General features: G+C 27.0%; 3 protein-coding genes across 4 annotated transcripts; 1 reads left to right on the top strand and 2 right to left on the bottom strand.

Moving 5' to 3' along the window:
* Positions 1 to 3205: 3205 nt before the first annotated feature.
* On the bottom strand, positions 3206 to 5770 carry LOC128955775 (signal peptide peptidase-like 2A). 2 transcript variants are annotated; one of them, XM_054301453.1, is made up of 4 exons: positions 4713 to 5770; positions 4127 to 4651; positions 3717 to 4025; positions 3206 to 3647 (listed from the first exon to the last, which is right to left on the bottom strand). In XM_054301453.1, exons 1-4 carry the CDS (start codon positions 5548 to 5550, stop codon positions 3319 to 3321), a joined length of 2001 nt encoding a protein of 666 aa, XP_054157428.1. In that variant the 5' UTR covers positions 5551 to 5770; the 3' UTR covers positions 3206 to 3318. The 2 variants fall into 2 exon arrangements, with proteins under 2 accessions (XP_054157428.1, XP_054157435.1); XM_054301460.1 differs by having other exon boundaries at positions 4776 to 5770.
* Positions 5771 to 7224: 1454 nt separating this feature from the next.
* LOC128955888 (plasma membrane ascorbate-dependent reductase CYBRD1-like) lies at positions 7225 to 8486 on the top strand. Its single transcript, XM_054301570.1, has 3 exons — positions 7225 to 7722; positions 7794 to 8151; positions 8243 to 8486. The coding sequence occupies exons 1-3, from the start codon at positions 7458 to 7460 to the stop codon at positions 8430 to 8432; spliced, it is 813 nt and encodes a 270-aa protein (XP_054157545.1). The 5' UTR covers positions 7225 to 7457; the 3' UTR covers positions 8433 to 8486.
* Positions 8487 to 9166: 680 nt separating this feature from the next.
* LOC128955840 (uncharacterized) lies at positions 9167 to 10343 on the bottom strand. Its single transcript, XM_054301521.1, has 3 exons — positions 9756 to 10343; positions 9427 to 9681; positions 9167 to 9355 (listed from the first exon to the last, which is right to left on the bottom strand). The coding sequence occupies exons 1-3, from the start codon at positions 10254 to 10256 to the stop codon at positions 9221 to 9223; spliced, it is 891 nt and encodes a 296-aa protein (XP_054157496.1). The 5' UTR covers positions 10257 to 10343; the 3' UTR covers positions 9167 to 9220.
* Positions 10344 to 14945: the final 4602 nt, after the last annotated feature.

Below are 14945 nucleotides of genomic sequence, written 5' to 3'. Positions count from 1 at the left end.
CACACACATACACACACATACACACACATACACACACATACACACACATACACACACATACACACACATACACACACATACACACACATACACACACATACACACCTCTGATATCTTTAGCACTTCCAGTGATTTAAGTGCAGAAATACTTGTAAACAGTTGGTCGTAGTCCTGATAGATGAACAATGGTTTCATAAAAGTGATGGACAGTCGTCGGATACGCTGAAATGCCGACAATGAGGTCAGTTGACCGGCAAGAAACAGTTGAATATGTAGCTCAACGAGTTGCTGGCCGACAGCACAAGTGGTCAGTGTGTCCAATACAGGATTGATCGGTACTTGATTGTCGTTGACCAATCGCGGGCCTAACTTAAGCACTCGGACACTGGCCGACAATCGATGAAAAATCTCCGGTCGCCTAATGTTATTGCCTCTGATGTCCAGCGACTGGAGCTGCCGAAAGCCGTCCACAATGATAGCCAATGGACGGTCATCGAGATCACAGTCGCGGAGCGTCAAATTGGTTAGCTGTTGACCGTAAGCGGTGACCAATTGGTGCCAACCTTTTTCGGTAACACTAACGTATAGGAAGTCATCGGTTCGGTTACGACCTATTTATAACAGGAAAAAAACATTATTATTATTATTATTATTACCGATAATTTCAAATTGATTTTCACTAAATTCATACATACCTAAGCCATCGCATAATGAAAACGATAGGGATCTGAGTTCAGGACACTCACTGACCAACTGTCCGATCATCGGATCGTTCCAGTGATCAAAGCCGACAAACGACAGTTGCCTGAGATTCGGGAATCGGGTCATCAGGTTTGTGAATGTTGTGTATCGTATGTAAAACGATGGCCACATAATTGTCTGGTCGTCATTGTACCGATAGTCTCTATGTCGACATCGATGGTGATGATGGGATTGTTGATAATGATGGTTGTCCTCTACTGAGTAACGGTTAACAATTGTTAGCCGATTTTGTGCCAAAAACAAGTGGTCGCTACATGTTCGCCACGACCGACACACGCGGCCACTGGACGCTCGGTCCCGGACCGATAGGTGACCTAATATTTTGGTCACACAATCGGTGTTCAAATCCATTAATGATTTGTGATTTTTTAAAAAATATTTTTTTGAAGTAATTATATTATGATTACATAATATTATATCATTTTTTTAAATATTAAAAGTTGTTAATTAATAATAATAATAATAATTATTATTATTAATTATTAAATAATTATAATAAAAAAATAAGTTTTTTTCGATAACTTATGATATTAATAATGACTTTATTATTTACATTATATTTTTATAATTAATTTATTATTATAAGATTTTTTTGTTGCAATAATATATAAAAATATTGATTAATCAAAAATTAATTACAAAATTAATTTTATGATGATTTTTTTTTTGAAAGTTAACACAATAAATAAAAATTTATATAATTAAAAATTAATATATAATATAAATTTACACCGTATAACAATTATATAACAATTAAATATAAATCTATATTAAAAAAATTTTGATTGGTTTTTATACCAGAATATTTTAAAAAAAAATCATTTATTTATATTTTGTTGTTGTTTTTAATTTTTTTAATCAAAATATTTTGGCGATAAAAAATTTATAGACAATATAATAGATTAAAACAACAAAAAACATGCCTTCAATAGTCATATTTGTTGATTAAATAAATACACACAAACATAAAAATTAAATAAAATTTAAATAAATTTTTTAATATATATATATATTAAATAAGTTTATATAAACTAAAATAAAAACTTATTTATTGTCTTTTTCATCATCAATGATGACAACGCACTGTTTAGGTGACGACGACTACGACGGTATGACCTTTTTTTTCGGTGGTGGGGAACGATAGTATAGATCGAGATATACATATTTTTTGGGGATAAGGGGTCGTCAATCTTCAATATATATATATTTTTATATTAAGTAGTTTACAGTTACTTCCCATAACAGTCCCCTCATATAACAGGTTAAGATTTAGAGAGAGAGAGAGAGAGAGAGAGAGAGAGAGAGAGAGAGAGAGAGAGAGACTACACTAAAACCAGGAACGGTACCTAAACCTGTTAGTCATTATATTATTATTATTATTTTAACTATTATTATTATTGTTGATTACAGTGCAGTAATACACTATTATCACTACCGGTTAGGGCGAAAAAAAATGTTATATAACTTTGTAGACAATGTTTGTTTGTTTGTTTTTGAATAGCCGATAATTATTTTTTTAAATTTTTTTTTTAAAATAAAATATTTAATTGATATTTAATTTAATAAAATATTGTATAATTAACAATACAAACCATAAATAGATTATTATTTGTTGTTGATATTATTGATAATTGCATAATTATAGATTATTTAATAATAATAATAATAATAATTTATTATAATTCAATAAATATAATTTAAATTTTTTAAAAAAAAAAAACGTAAAACTAATAATATATAAATAAAATTAATCACAACAAAAATTATTTTTTTTTATTTAATTACTGTATAATTTTTTTACATTAAATAATATATTTGTACTGTTATTTATTCTGTATTAAACATATGTTATACTGTATTATTATTATAATAATTATTATTAAAATTTATGACATCAATTAACACATATTTATAATAATTGAAAAAAATTGAATTCACATATAGTGTATAGTAGATTGAGAGAAAATAAAAATTATCATATAGTTTTCATCAAATTTTTTGTTTTAGCAATAATTGTAAAAATAAAAATTATAATAACTTATTTTTTTTTTTAAAAAATAAAATCAATTACCGGTAATTTATAATAAATAACAGTATTATATATATATATATATAGTAAGGAAAGGCACTAATTTGACAATTAGTATTAAATTAGGTGTTTATATTGATTTACATATTACGATAGTGTAATAATAATATAACTACCGGTAAATTATGTATCACTTATTAAAGTGTGTCTGTCTGTATGTACAGTCATACTGTTGTATATATATATATATATATATATATATATATAATTAATTAATGGACAGTTAGTATACAAAATATTATATAACAGATTGTTTTGTTTTTATACAGTTTAATATACGGTAATAATCTCAATATATTTTCTACGGTATCAATTGATTAACATATTACGGTAATAAAAAAAATATATATACAATACTTTATATCATATACTGTATATAAATTAAAAAATCAATCTGGAATGACATCAACCAGGGGGTGGGGGGAGTGGCGGCGGGAAACTAGACATCCCGGTGCTAACTGGAGGTGTTAACTACCAGCGCTCGACGATGACGACGACTCCTGTGACGAGTGAAGCTGTTGGTGATGATCAGTAGCCGAGCCGGTAATCAACAAATTATTATCGTCGGCAGCGGTGGCAGTCGTTTTTGGTCCACATTTTGCCGATGACTTTCGCGATGATGATGAGTGGCAACGGCTGGGTTGTTGTTGTTGGTGGTGGTGGTGATAGGATTCAGGACCCGACCATAGGTGCAGCAAATCGTTTCGATACCAGGCGATCAACAGCGGCGGTATCATAGTAAACGGTACCAGATATAGGAGGGCCGGCTGTGCGCTACCGCTCATCAAATACAGTCCTATTAAGATTAAGATATAGATATTTAACTGTCTGTCCCCACATACACATACACACAAAATACACGTACCGGCAAACGTAGCAATCAGACCGACTCCGTAACCAATACAAGTGGTCAGATAGTAGACCCGATACTTGATATTTGCAATCAAATCGAATGAATAACAATAGGCTACCAGTAGTCCGGGCACCAGTATGTCGCCGAAACCGAGCAACGAATCCGATGTACCGTAGCAGACGTCCATTGGCGAACTATCGTTACGCGGCTTGAAGATATTGTGCGGTACACGCATAACCATCGGTATGGTTTCGCCGGGTGTACCGCAACGAGATTTGCCGCCCGATCCGCCAGTGGCCACGTCTACCATCACAGAGTTGCCTTTAAATCAAAATAATATATAACAACATTAGTGATGATGAAATCAATATTAAACATATACAGAGGAAGGGAACGGGAGGAAAGGGGACGGGTGTCTATACCTTTTGATGTGATCAATGGTGTAATGAATACGAAAAATATGTCGTAGAAGAACAGTGCCGACAATAATATCACACATATCTTATAGGAGGGCAGTCGTATCGTACGTAACATATTCAGACTAAAACATACGCCCAACCAGTCTTGCAATAGCCAAGCGTATGGCTGGCGTCGGACAAAATACCATGTGATGGCCACTGTAGCCGCTATGATCAACAATAACAGCTGATAGTAATACATTTTACCGCATCGGACATTGCAAACAATAAACGATGGCCGCGTAAAACGGTCGGGTAATACCCGTACGATCAGTGGCTCGAAACAGGCAAACAGTGAGCCAATGGAGGCCAGTATGAACAGGAAGATGATTACGTAGACCAGGTATCGGTAGAAAAAGTATAGCAAACATAGCATGACGGCCATCATTAGGACAAAACAGAGTACCAATAGGGGCGACAAATTGATAAACGCTTCCTCGCCGTCCAGTGTAGCCGGCTTTTGTGTATCGGCGGTGTCAGCTGAGTCGGCTATAATGGGGGGGAAAGAGTTTTATGAGATAATTGTCCAGAAAATTGATTGATGGCTTACATTTGGCCACTTTGGTAGCCAATTGTTCCTGAGTCGACTGAAATATACGGAACCGTACACTACCTGACCAGTAGGCGCCCATCGTTACGGTAAACGTGGCCAACAGCCATATACATAGTATAGAATAGTCGAAAGCGTAGCCGACGGGATCCGCGGCCAGTTCGTATAGACGGCACTGATAGCGCCGCTGTTGATGATGATGATGATAGCGACCGCCTGAAGTGGTCGGCGATTTTAGCATCTGGTCGACACTGGACTGTGATATTAGTGCAACTGGAAAACGATTGGCCCGTAAGGTATCGCGTGTTATGTTTACGGCCGCGTCGATATCGAGCGCACATCCGACGGACACCAACAGTGCCGCAATGGCCGTACCGTTGAAATAGTCGATCTGTTGGTTGATATCGCAGTCGCCAGAGTACTGGATAAGTACGGTATGATTGGTCATCAGCGGGTCGACGATAGCCGACAGGTCGCAAATATCTTTTTGCTGATCATAGAGATCGGTATACAGATCGTGCCAGTGGCCGCGCGACTGATTGCGGGTCGAGTCGCGTGTCCAGACATAGTCGAGTACACAAAATCGGCGATTGGTTTCGGTAATCGGGTCGCGAGTCTCGATCAGATTGGTATACATATCGGCCCGTTGTTGTTGTTGGTTGGGTTGTTGCCGCCGCTTTTGGTCGTTGATGGCCAACAACGAAATCGGCGGCTTATCGGAAGGCGTAGTCTCAGCCATAGATATGATGGCCAACAATGCCATAATAATAACAGTGACCGTAGTAGTGGCCATTATCGGTAACCGTTTGGCCGACGCTGATGATGACGACAAATACATGACCTAATAATAATAATTGACTGCAGTATCGGTAATATATCAATGGACTACTTGTTTGTGTGTGTTGTTATGGACCGGTGATATCACTGGCCACCACCCGATTGTGTGGTCACTAATAATAATAATAATAATTAATTATTATTATTATTATTATTATTACAAAACAACTGTTATATCATTAATGACAACACAATAGCAACACATTGTTTGTTATTTAAATGTTTTTTTATTTAATTATTTATTTATACACTAATACAACACTAGTCTATAAAAAAAAATGTTTAATACATTATTGCTATGCATTTACTGTGTGTTTGTGTACTACTGTATTAAACGTTTATTAAGACACTAGTGTTGTATGTGTTTTTTAAAAATGTCAAATAATTTTATAAATACAATTAAATACAAATAATTTTTTTTATATATAATAAAGTTATTTAAATTTTCAATATATATTTATTTATTTATTTAATAGTAATTTAAAAATAAATAATATATAAATTAATACAAATAAATCAACACTTAATATTAAAAAAAATTATTAGATTAAAATAATAATATTTAGTAATTATTAAATAATCCTGTAAATAAATTCAAATAAATTCAAATTAAATTAAATAAGCTAGATAATTTTAAACATGATTTCATAAATATTATTTTAATTTAATTTAATAAAATTTCATTGAAATTTTTTTAAATATCTTAATTAAGTGTAACCGTAAATCTATAATTAATTAATTAATATAATAATTTTTTTTTTAAAAAGTTTATAAATATAAACTAAATGTTATTTTTAAAAAATCTATTAAAATTAATAACAACATTATTTTATTATTTACTATTAAATTGACTAAATAAATGCACATGTATTACAAAAAAAAATTACTTTTATAAGTAAAAAATAATAGTATTTATTTTGTAGCCTTGGTAACTTATTTTTTTATCAAATATATATCATATATATTAAATTTAATATGAATGTGCTAAAAACAAATAATAGTGTAAATAATAAGTCAATATTTTTTTAAAAAATAAATAAATTTATTATTTTAGTTAAACCCTAAACCAATATCCTTAAAGTTTTTATAAAATAAAAAAAAGTTTATATTATTCATTGATTATTAATGTTTAGATTAATTTTGTTTTTTTTCAAGTAAATCATTATTATTTTGTTTTTTTAAATTTATTTAATATCGTCATCATATCTACTGTTTAGTCAATTTTATTAATAATATACACCTATTTTTTTAGGTGTATGACTACTTGTACTGTATATACTGTGTGTATGTGTATGTAATGTCAGTATACAATAAATTCAACAGTTATTCAATAGTTAATGTAAATAAAAACCTAAAAATGTAATGTGAATCACATGTATATTATTATAATGTATTGCAATTTGCAATACCATTACTGTTAGTATTAATGGCTTAATAATAAAAAAAAAATATTTAGTGTAATATTTAGTATTAATTAATTAATTAATAAACATTAATTAATTATGTAGCATAATAAATATATTTATATATATAAATTATTTTTAAACTATTGTCAAAAATTAACTACTAAATTGTATGTAAGTTTTTATTTGGTGCATATTTATTATATTGCAAAAAAATAATATATTGTTTATTATATATTAAATATTTAGTTTATACATACACTACAAAAAAAAAGAGTTTATATTATTAGCTAAAAATAGATAACTTTTCTCCAGATACCCATCCCATAAACTACCGGTGCCATTTAATAATCACATATTACTGTAGTATATAGTGGCCTCAATTAAACCATTGACCCGCGCGCGGTGCGCCCAATTAGCCACCGAGGATCTAACCTAACCCCGGGTTTCATCAGTCACCTAACCTAAACCCGATAGCATCGGCAGCTTTTAGGCTACGGGCGCAATGGCCTCGCCGTCCAGCGATGACGAGTCCGATCATCCGACCAGTGGTCAACAATTTGGTGCCGCACTGGTGGCCGGCCTATCCCAGGACAACATATTCTACTTGGCCTACGTCTGCATACAAGTACTGGGCATTTGTATGATAACATTGTGTTCAGTTTGGACACACCATCACTTGTCCGGCTATTCGTTAGCCACACCCGAACAGGTATTCAACTATCATCCCTTACTGATGACCATCGGTATGATTGTGCTGAACGGGAACGGTATGTTATAACTACAATATACTGTATATACCGATATAACTAATCCCGGGATGTTGTTGTTGTTAGCACAGGTATCCTAATCTATCGGATCAGCCGTTGGTTGCGTTTTCAGCGCCAAAAATTGATACACTTTTCCATCCAATTGTCTGCACTAACCGTTTCGGCGGTCGGACTCTACGCTGTCTTTCACTATCATAATGTCCGGCAAATACCTAACATGTATTCATTGCATTCATGGCTCGGCATTACAGCTATCGCTGGTTTTACGGTCAGTTTGTTGACCGCTTTTCTAGCCTTTCTATATCCCGGTTTTCATCCGGTTTATCGGCGACTAATATTGCCGTTTCATATATTCAACGGTACGGCCAATATTGTACTGTCGGCTTCGGTAGCCATTACTGGTCTAACCGAGAAAGCGCTGTTCAGTTTGTAAGTAAAAGTTTGTTTGTTTTTTTTGTGTGAACTTTCCGTATGAAACTAAACTTATTATTATTTTTGAATTAATTTTTTTATATATTAGACAGACTCCCGGTGCCAAATATAGCGATCTACCGGCGCCAGCTATGCTCATCAACTTTATGGCCATTAGCATAGCCGTGTTTACCGTACTGGTCGTATGGTTGGTCACAAAACCCGAGTTTAGGCGCCGTTATATACCGTCGGTCAATGCGCCGCAGTATAAGCTAAGACGGGAGCAGACCATCGAGTGATTGATTGATTGATTGATTGATTGATTGATTTATTGGTCACCAAAAATAAAATATGAGTGAAATAACTATTTATTTATTTAAATTATTAGATATTTATTTAAACCAAAAATAAAAATATTAATAATTTTATACATTATTTAAAAGCTATTACAATATAAGTTATATATCGATACATAATATTTATTAATTAATTTATACTGTATTTTATATTGAAATACAATAATAATTAAATTGTTATATTATAGATATTTTAATTGTATTAATGTTTACAAAGCAATTGCATATTATATTTCATTGAAATTATGATTTTTTTTTAAATTTTATTATTATATGATATTATTTTTTTTATTATAAACACTTTTCTATTATAATTATTTGCAGCTATAATTTTTTTTATATAATTTATTTTATTAAAATATTTTTTTTGTTATAATTATAATATTATTTAATACATTAATTGAATTTAAATAATAAAATATTATACAGTATTTATTTTCATTATCATCGAATTGTTTATGTAATATATATACTGTATATATATAGCTATTGAAATTATAATGACAATTATAAATTAAAATATATATTATTATATACAAAACATACTAATATTTATATTTTTATGAAAAATTAAATTTATTTATTGATAGTTTTTTTTGAAAAAAATATATATTCATAAAATTTCAAAAAAAATATTTAATTAATTTTTTCATAATATACTGTATAATATATATATATATATACATTATGTAAATTATTTCAACAAAAAAAACAATTTAATTGTTTTATTTTTATTGTTGAATATCGTTTTGACATTTTTTCGATGAACTAACCGCACATTTGCCACCTTTGGGCAATTGGAGGCACTTGTTGTTTTTGATGGTGTTTTTGCAGCCACCCATCCCTGCTTGGTCTATATGATGGATCTATACAAATATATATATATAGTGATATATCAATCAATTGATAAATAAATTATTATTATTATTATGATTACCTCAAAGCCGTTAAGTTTGGGATGAGTTCCCGTATTGTCTTCGATGACATAGGAATCGCCTTTGACGTCCACCCACGAGTCGGCATAATGTATACCCTTTTCGCCCGTACCGTCAAAATGGTTACCTTTGATATGACCACAACACGAACCTTCTTTGATATCCAGGCATTCGGCGGTAACTTCCGGTCCTATCTTATTGTTTAGTATCTTATTTCGGTCACTTTTGTCTTGTTTACCGTCGGCCCAGTTATGAAACTGCACATGTATGCAAAATTTAAAAAACAAAATTATTATATTACCAATCCGTCTATATATATATATATACTGACCGCTTGGCCAATATAAACGCCTTCACCATATCCCTGATCGGTAGTATCGCCGCGACCCGTGTGATGGACGTAACTGTTTTGCAGGGTATTATCTGAACTACTTGTCCTCAAATGGATGCCCTCTTGTTTGATATTATGTACCTCAAGATTGTCCAACAGGTTATGCGATGCCCGTTCCAGTACTATACCTTTTGGCGAGTTGGCCACCGTAAAGCCCTTCAGCTGCCAGTGATCGGCTTTTAGCCACAGGCCGTACTTAGTGCCCGACAGGACTGCTTGACGCGAACCGGTCAGCGTTATCGGTGCCGATTGCGAACCGCTTCGGGTGATGACAAACGAGCCGTGATATGAACCGTCGTGCAGGTGTACACTGTCTCCCGGTTCGGCCGACGACAGGGCCGACGATAGCTGGCCAGCGTTGGACACCTCGTGTGTTTTGCAGTCGGCATTCAACGACAGCAAACATATTGTCATTAGTGATGATATAATCAATAATTTCATTATTGATTTTTATGTTTTTAACGGCTATTTGTTAATTATATATATGTTTAACAACAAAAAATTATTATCAATAAAAATAATATTAACTAATAATATGATATATATTTTGTCAATTTTATTTATACTGAAAATTTATCATATTTTTTATAATATACTTATAATAAATTAGCTTGTTTATTTAACAAAAAAAATCAATTGTTATTAATTTAATTGATTGATTAATAATAATAAATATCCTAATGATAACATTTCTAACTAAATAAATACTATTAATAATAATAATAATAATTGTCGTAAAAAACACTTGTTATTGTTAATTAATATATGATAATATCGATTGAACTCAGTTTCTATGTACTATTAATATATGCACTTTTATATGAGATATAATTGTAAAAAATAATAATTATAATTATTATCTGGATCAATTTGAAGGCTAAAAAAAGTAAAGTTTTTTAATTTACGTTAATATATTTATCATATTATATATATATATAAATATATCGAAATATAATTAATTTATATTGTATTTGTCTCTATAGTATAGACTCTATAATTAGGTGTGAAAATTAAATTAAAAAAATTATCTGTTTTTTTTGTGTGATGGGATTGATATGTACGGCTCATTTAGGCCACAGTTTAGGTATACCCACAGCTATTTGCTATCAAAGATATCCACACACACACATACACACACACACATACCCACACACACACACACACACACAACAATTTATATTAGTAGTATTAAAATATTAATAGGTTGCAGATAAAATAATAATTTTATTTATCAAAAAAAATAAATAATAATAAAAAATATCATAACTTAAAATACAATTAAAATATTATAGCTATACAAATAAGCATTAATGATAAAAAATAAATAATTTAAATTATTTTAGCAAATTTATTATTATTGTGATTTTGACTTTATATATATATATATATATATGTATGATAATAGATCATTATAGTGAGCAATTTAAAATATATATAAATAAATACTTAATTTAAAATATGATCAATAAAAAAATATCCATTAAATAAAACATTTAAATTTCAGTATTAACGATTTTAATTATTAAATGTGTGTTTTGAAAATAAAAATTAATCATTTTTATCTGGAACATTTTTGCGACAGTGTGTAAATATAAATTAATATAAATCTAACATAATATTTAACATAAGTTTAAAATTATAATTAATATATAATTTGTTTTGTAATTTTACAGTATATATACTGTATTAATAATTATATTAATTTTATTTGTTAAATTTGCTAAATTTGACCCGTCTCATAATAAACTCTTTTCTAGCTTGACCAAGCGCAAATTCAGCGGCCTGGATGATTTTATCCTCGTCAATTACATTACAATAGACACAGGGGCAGCTGATCCAGGAGCGCATTTTAGGTGTACCTTAAAAAATATATATATTTTTTTGTAAAAAATATTGACATTATATATTATACATTATATATATTTTTAAACATAAATTTTTTATTTATATAAATATAATATGCTAATATAATTTAGATTAATAATTATAATATTTAAAAGGTTTTAGATAATTAATCTAGGTTATAAAGTAAAATTAATTATTATTATTTTTTTAAATAATTTATAATTTTTTACTTTAATACCATTAATAAATGAAATATTGAATATTTTGTTTATAAATATTTATTAACATAAATATACAGAAAATATATAATTTTAAAAAAATTTTGTTTGTTTTTTTTAAATTACATTATTCATATTTTAAAAAATAATTTTTACTTTAAAAAAATTTATTTGAATTATTTAATTTTAGTATATATATATATATTATAATAATAATTAATAATAACTGTTTATTATGTAATGTTTTTAATTTTTAATAATCTAAATAATAATAATAATAATAATATATATATATATTTTATTATATTTATTGTACAACAAAAATTTGATAATCAATACCTTTATTACTGTCGTCAATGATAGCCAATTGTTTTGATGTCTTATAATTTGTACTTTTTTTATTACTATTATTATTATTACTAGTTTTGTAATAACTATTATTAAATTGTTTTGAATCTCCAATTGTTTTGTTATTATTATTATCATAATATTTATTATTTAAGACATCGATTTTAATTTGTTTATTACTATTATTTTTAGCAATTTTCTTATTATTATTATTATTATTGATATTATATTTTACATTAAAATTGTTGCAATTTTTATTATTCATTATTTTTATATTGTTATTATTAGTATTATTTTTATTAATAATTTTATATTTATTGCCCAACTTTTTGATACACAATTTAATATTATCTCTATTGTTCATAATTTTTTAAATAAATTATTATAAACTAAATAAAATTTACAATACATAATGTTTTTTTATAAATAAAATCTATATATTATTAATTTAAAACTAAACTATTTAATTTTTCTAATATTTAATTAAATAATTATTATACTGTATATATATACTATTAATGTTTTATTAGAGTATAGTTAAATGAGACACTATTATTGCAAAATAATAATAATTATATTATACAGTAATTATTTTAATAATTATTACACAATTATTAATTTAAAAAAACATATTTTTTATAATAAATATAAATTTATTAGAAAATAATTACAATTCATTATTTTTTATTAAATAATATTATATAAATTATAATTATTATTATTAGTTTAGTTTATTTTGTTGTAAATTTTATTATTTGCAAAAAAAAATTATATATTTATATATTGATATACAGTTGTGACACAACATAATATTCAAATATAATTTATATATAAACTGTAGTAATATAACACGTGTAATATATATTTTTATTTTATATATTTAGCTACTATTTTAGTAAAAAAATATTTTATTTTTAATATACAATAATTGTCGTCCAAGTGATAGGTATAGTGTACTGTAGATATCGATCTAACTGTGCGTATAATACAGTATCTACTGATATATACTACTGTTTATGGCTATACCACTAACAATATACTGTGTGTATATTAAAATAAAAAAAAGTAAAACATAAAAAAATGTATACTGTGTATGCAAATTAATATATATATATATATACATATAGATTATATACAGTAGTATAAAACAGCAAAAAATAGGCCACAAAATGTGACATTAGTTTTATTGCAATTATTATTAGTAGTATTTAAATATACTAAATACACGTATGGGGTATTAATAGGCTCATGTAGTTCATTCAAAATTTATGACTATACTATGAAAATAGTAGTATATATATATATTAATAATATATACTKTATATATACAGTATACATGACACAGTGATAATAATAAGTAATAATTATTATAAAAAAACATAACTGTCCCTGATGAATTATCAATGAAGGACAGTCCATAATAGATAATTAAACTGTCTTTCCTTTTAATAGACATACAGTATCTGCTAATATGTGATAATAAAAACTGTATTTATTGTTATAATCAATTGGGAGATAATAAATGTTTATTAATTTTTTTTATTAAATTAGCTTATTATTTGTTAATTTATTATTTGTTAATATTTTTTGATATTTTAAATACAGTATATATATATATAATAATTTTATAACAATATTTAACATTTTAAAATCAATTTTATTTTATTTTTTTTTTTTAATTAAGCAAAATTATTATAATACAACTCATTATTATTAATAATGATAATAATAAAATAATAATAATTAATAAGTTGATTTTTATTTTGCTAATCATTATTATTTTTTAAAAAATAAATCAATACAATCGGTATTATTTAAAAAAACATATATATTAGATGTCAAATAATAATAATAAATTAAATTTTTTGAAAAACATAATGAGTTTATAATAATTACAAAAAAAAAATCAAAATTGAAATATTTTAATTATATTAAATTTTATTAAAATTTAATATATATATAGATCCTAATAAATAATAAATTAATAAATATGATTAGTATTGATAAACAAAAACAAACATTGATTACAAAAAATTATATCATTGTTAAAATTGATGGGATTTTTTTTGTGTCAAAAAATATATATAAATATATATTAATTTTTATATTTCTATTACATTATGATGTTTATGATGGTATACAACATGTTTAATATATTTAAATATTTTTTGTTTTAATTATTATAATAAAAAAATAATATAATACAGTCAATTCATAAATTAGACTTTAATTTTTGTTGTTGTTATACTTTAATTAATTAATTAAAGTCCAATTAAACTAAACATAAAAAATAATACAGTAATAAATTATATTATTATAATATATATACAATATTGTATTCATTATTGTATATTATTAGCAATTATTTAATGAAAATAATTTACATAAATTTGTAAATCAAAAAAAAATATATCATAATAATAATTATAACAATAATTATTAATTGTGTGCTTGAATATGTGTAATATTGATAAAAAAAATTGTTTGGCCCATAAAAATTGTGTCTTAATGTTATTTTAAATAATTATATTATTATTATTATTATTATTGGTTTTTTTAATATATAAATATAAAAAATATACAATTATACAACACATCTTATATTATGATAAATATATAAATAAATAATTATTTTTTTGATAACTATATTATACACATTGTCTTATTAATAATTATTATGAAATAGTTTATACCAATTCAATACAGTTAGACGCGATGA

The sequence above is a fragment of the Oppia nitens genome, unplaced genomic scaffold, assembly GCF_028296485.1.
Source record: "Oppia nitens isolate AA-2021 unplaced genomic scaffold, nextdenovo-longstitch-racon4-pilon3 scaffold12_pilon_pilon_pilon, whole genome shotgun sequence".
In the NCBI taxonomy this organism is placed as follows: Eukaryota; Metazoa; Arthropoda; class Arachnida; order Sarcoptiformes; family Oppiidae; genus Oppia; species Oppia nitens.
This window is presented reverse-complemented; position numbering and strand designations above follow the sequence as displayed.

Excerpts from the sequence above, each read along its gene's own strand:
- LOC128955775 (XM_054301453.1), bottom strand. The coding sequence starts at position 5,550 with ATGTATTTGTCGTCATCATCAGCGTCGGCCAAACGGTTACCGATAATG. Across the intron at positions 4,652-4,712 it reads GGCTACCAAAGTGGCCAAAT|CCGACTCAGCTGACACCGCC; the intron begins GTAAGCCATCAA and ends CCCCCATTATAG. Across the intron at positions 4,026-4,126 it reads ACCATTGATCACATCAAAAG|GCAACTCTGTGATGGTAGAC; the intron begins GTATAGACACCC and ends TTTGATTTAAAG.
- LOC128955888 (XM_054301570.1), top strand. The coding sequence starts at position 7,458 with ATGGCCTCGCCGTCCAGCGATGACGAGTCCGATCATCCGACCAGTGGT. Across the intron at positions 7,723-7,793 it reads GATTGTGCTGAACGGGAACG|GTATCCTAATCTATCGGATC; the intron begins GTATGTTATAAC and ends TTGTTAGCACAG. Across the intron at positions 8,152-8,242 it reads GAGAAAGCGCTGTTCAGTTT|ACAGACTCCCGGTGCCAAAT; the intron begins GTAAGTAAAAGT and ends TTTATATATTAG.
- LOC128955840 (XM_054301521.1), bottom strand. The coding sequence starts at position 10,256 with ATGAAATTATTGATTATATCATCACTAATGACAATATGTTTGCTGTCG. Across the intron at positions 9,682-9,755 it reads GCGTTTATATTGGCCAAGCG|TTTCATAACTGGGCCGACGG; the intron begins GTCAGTATATAT and ends ATACATGTGCAG. Across the intron at positions 9,356-9,426 it reads CCAAACTTAACGGCTTTGAG|ATCCATCATATAGACCAAGC; the intron begins GTAATCATAATA and ends ATATTTGTATAG.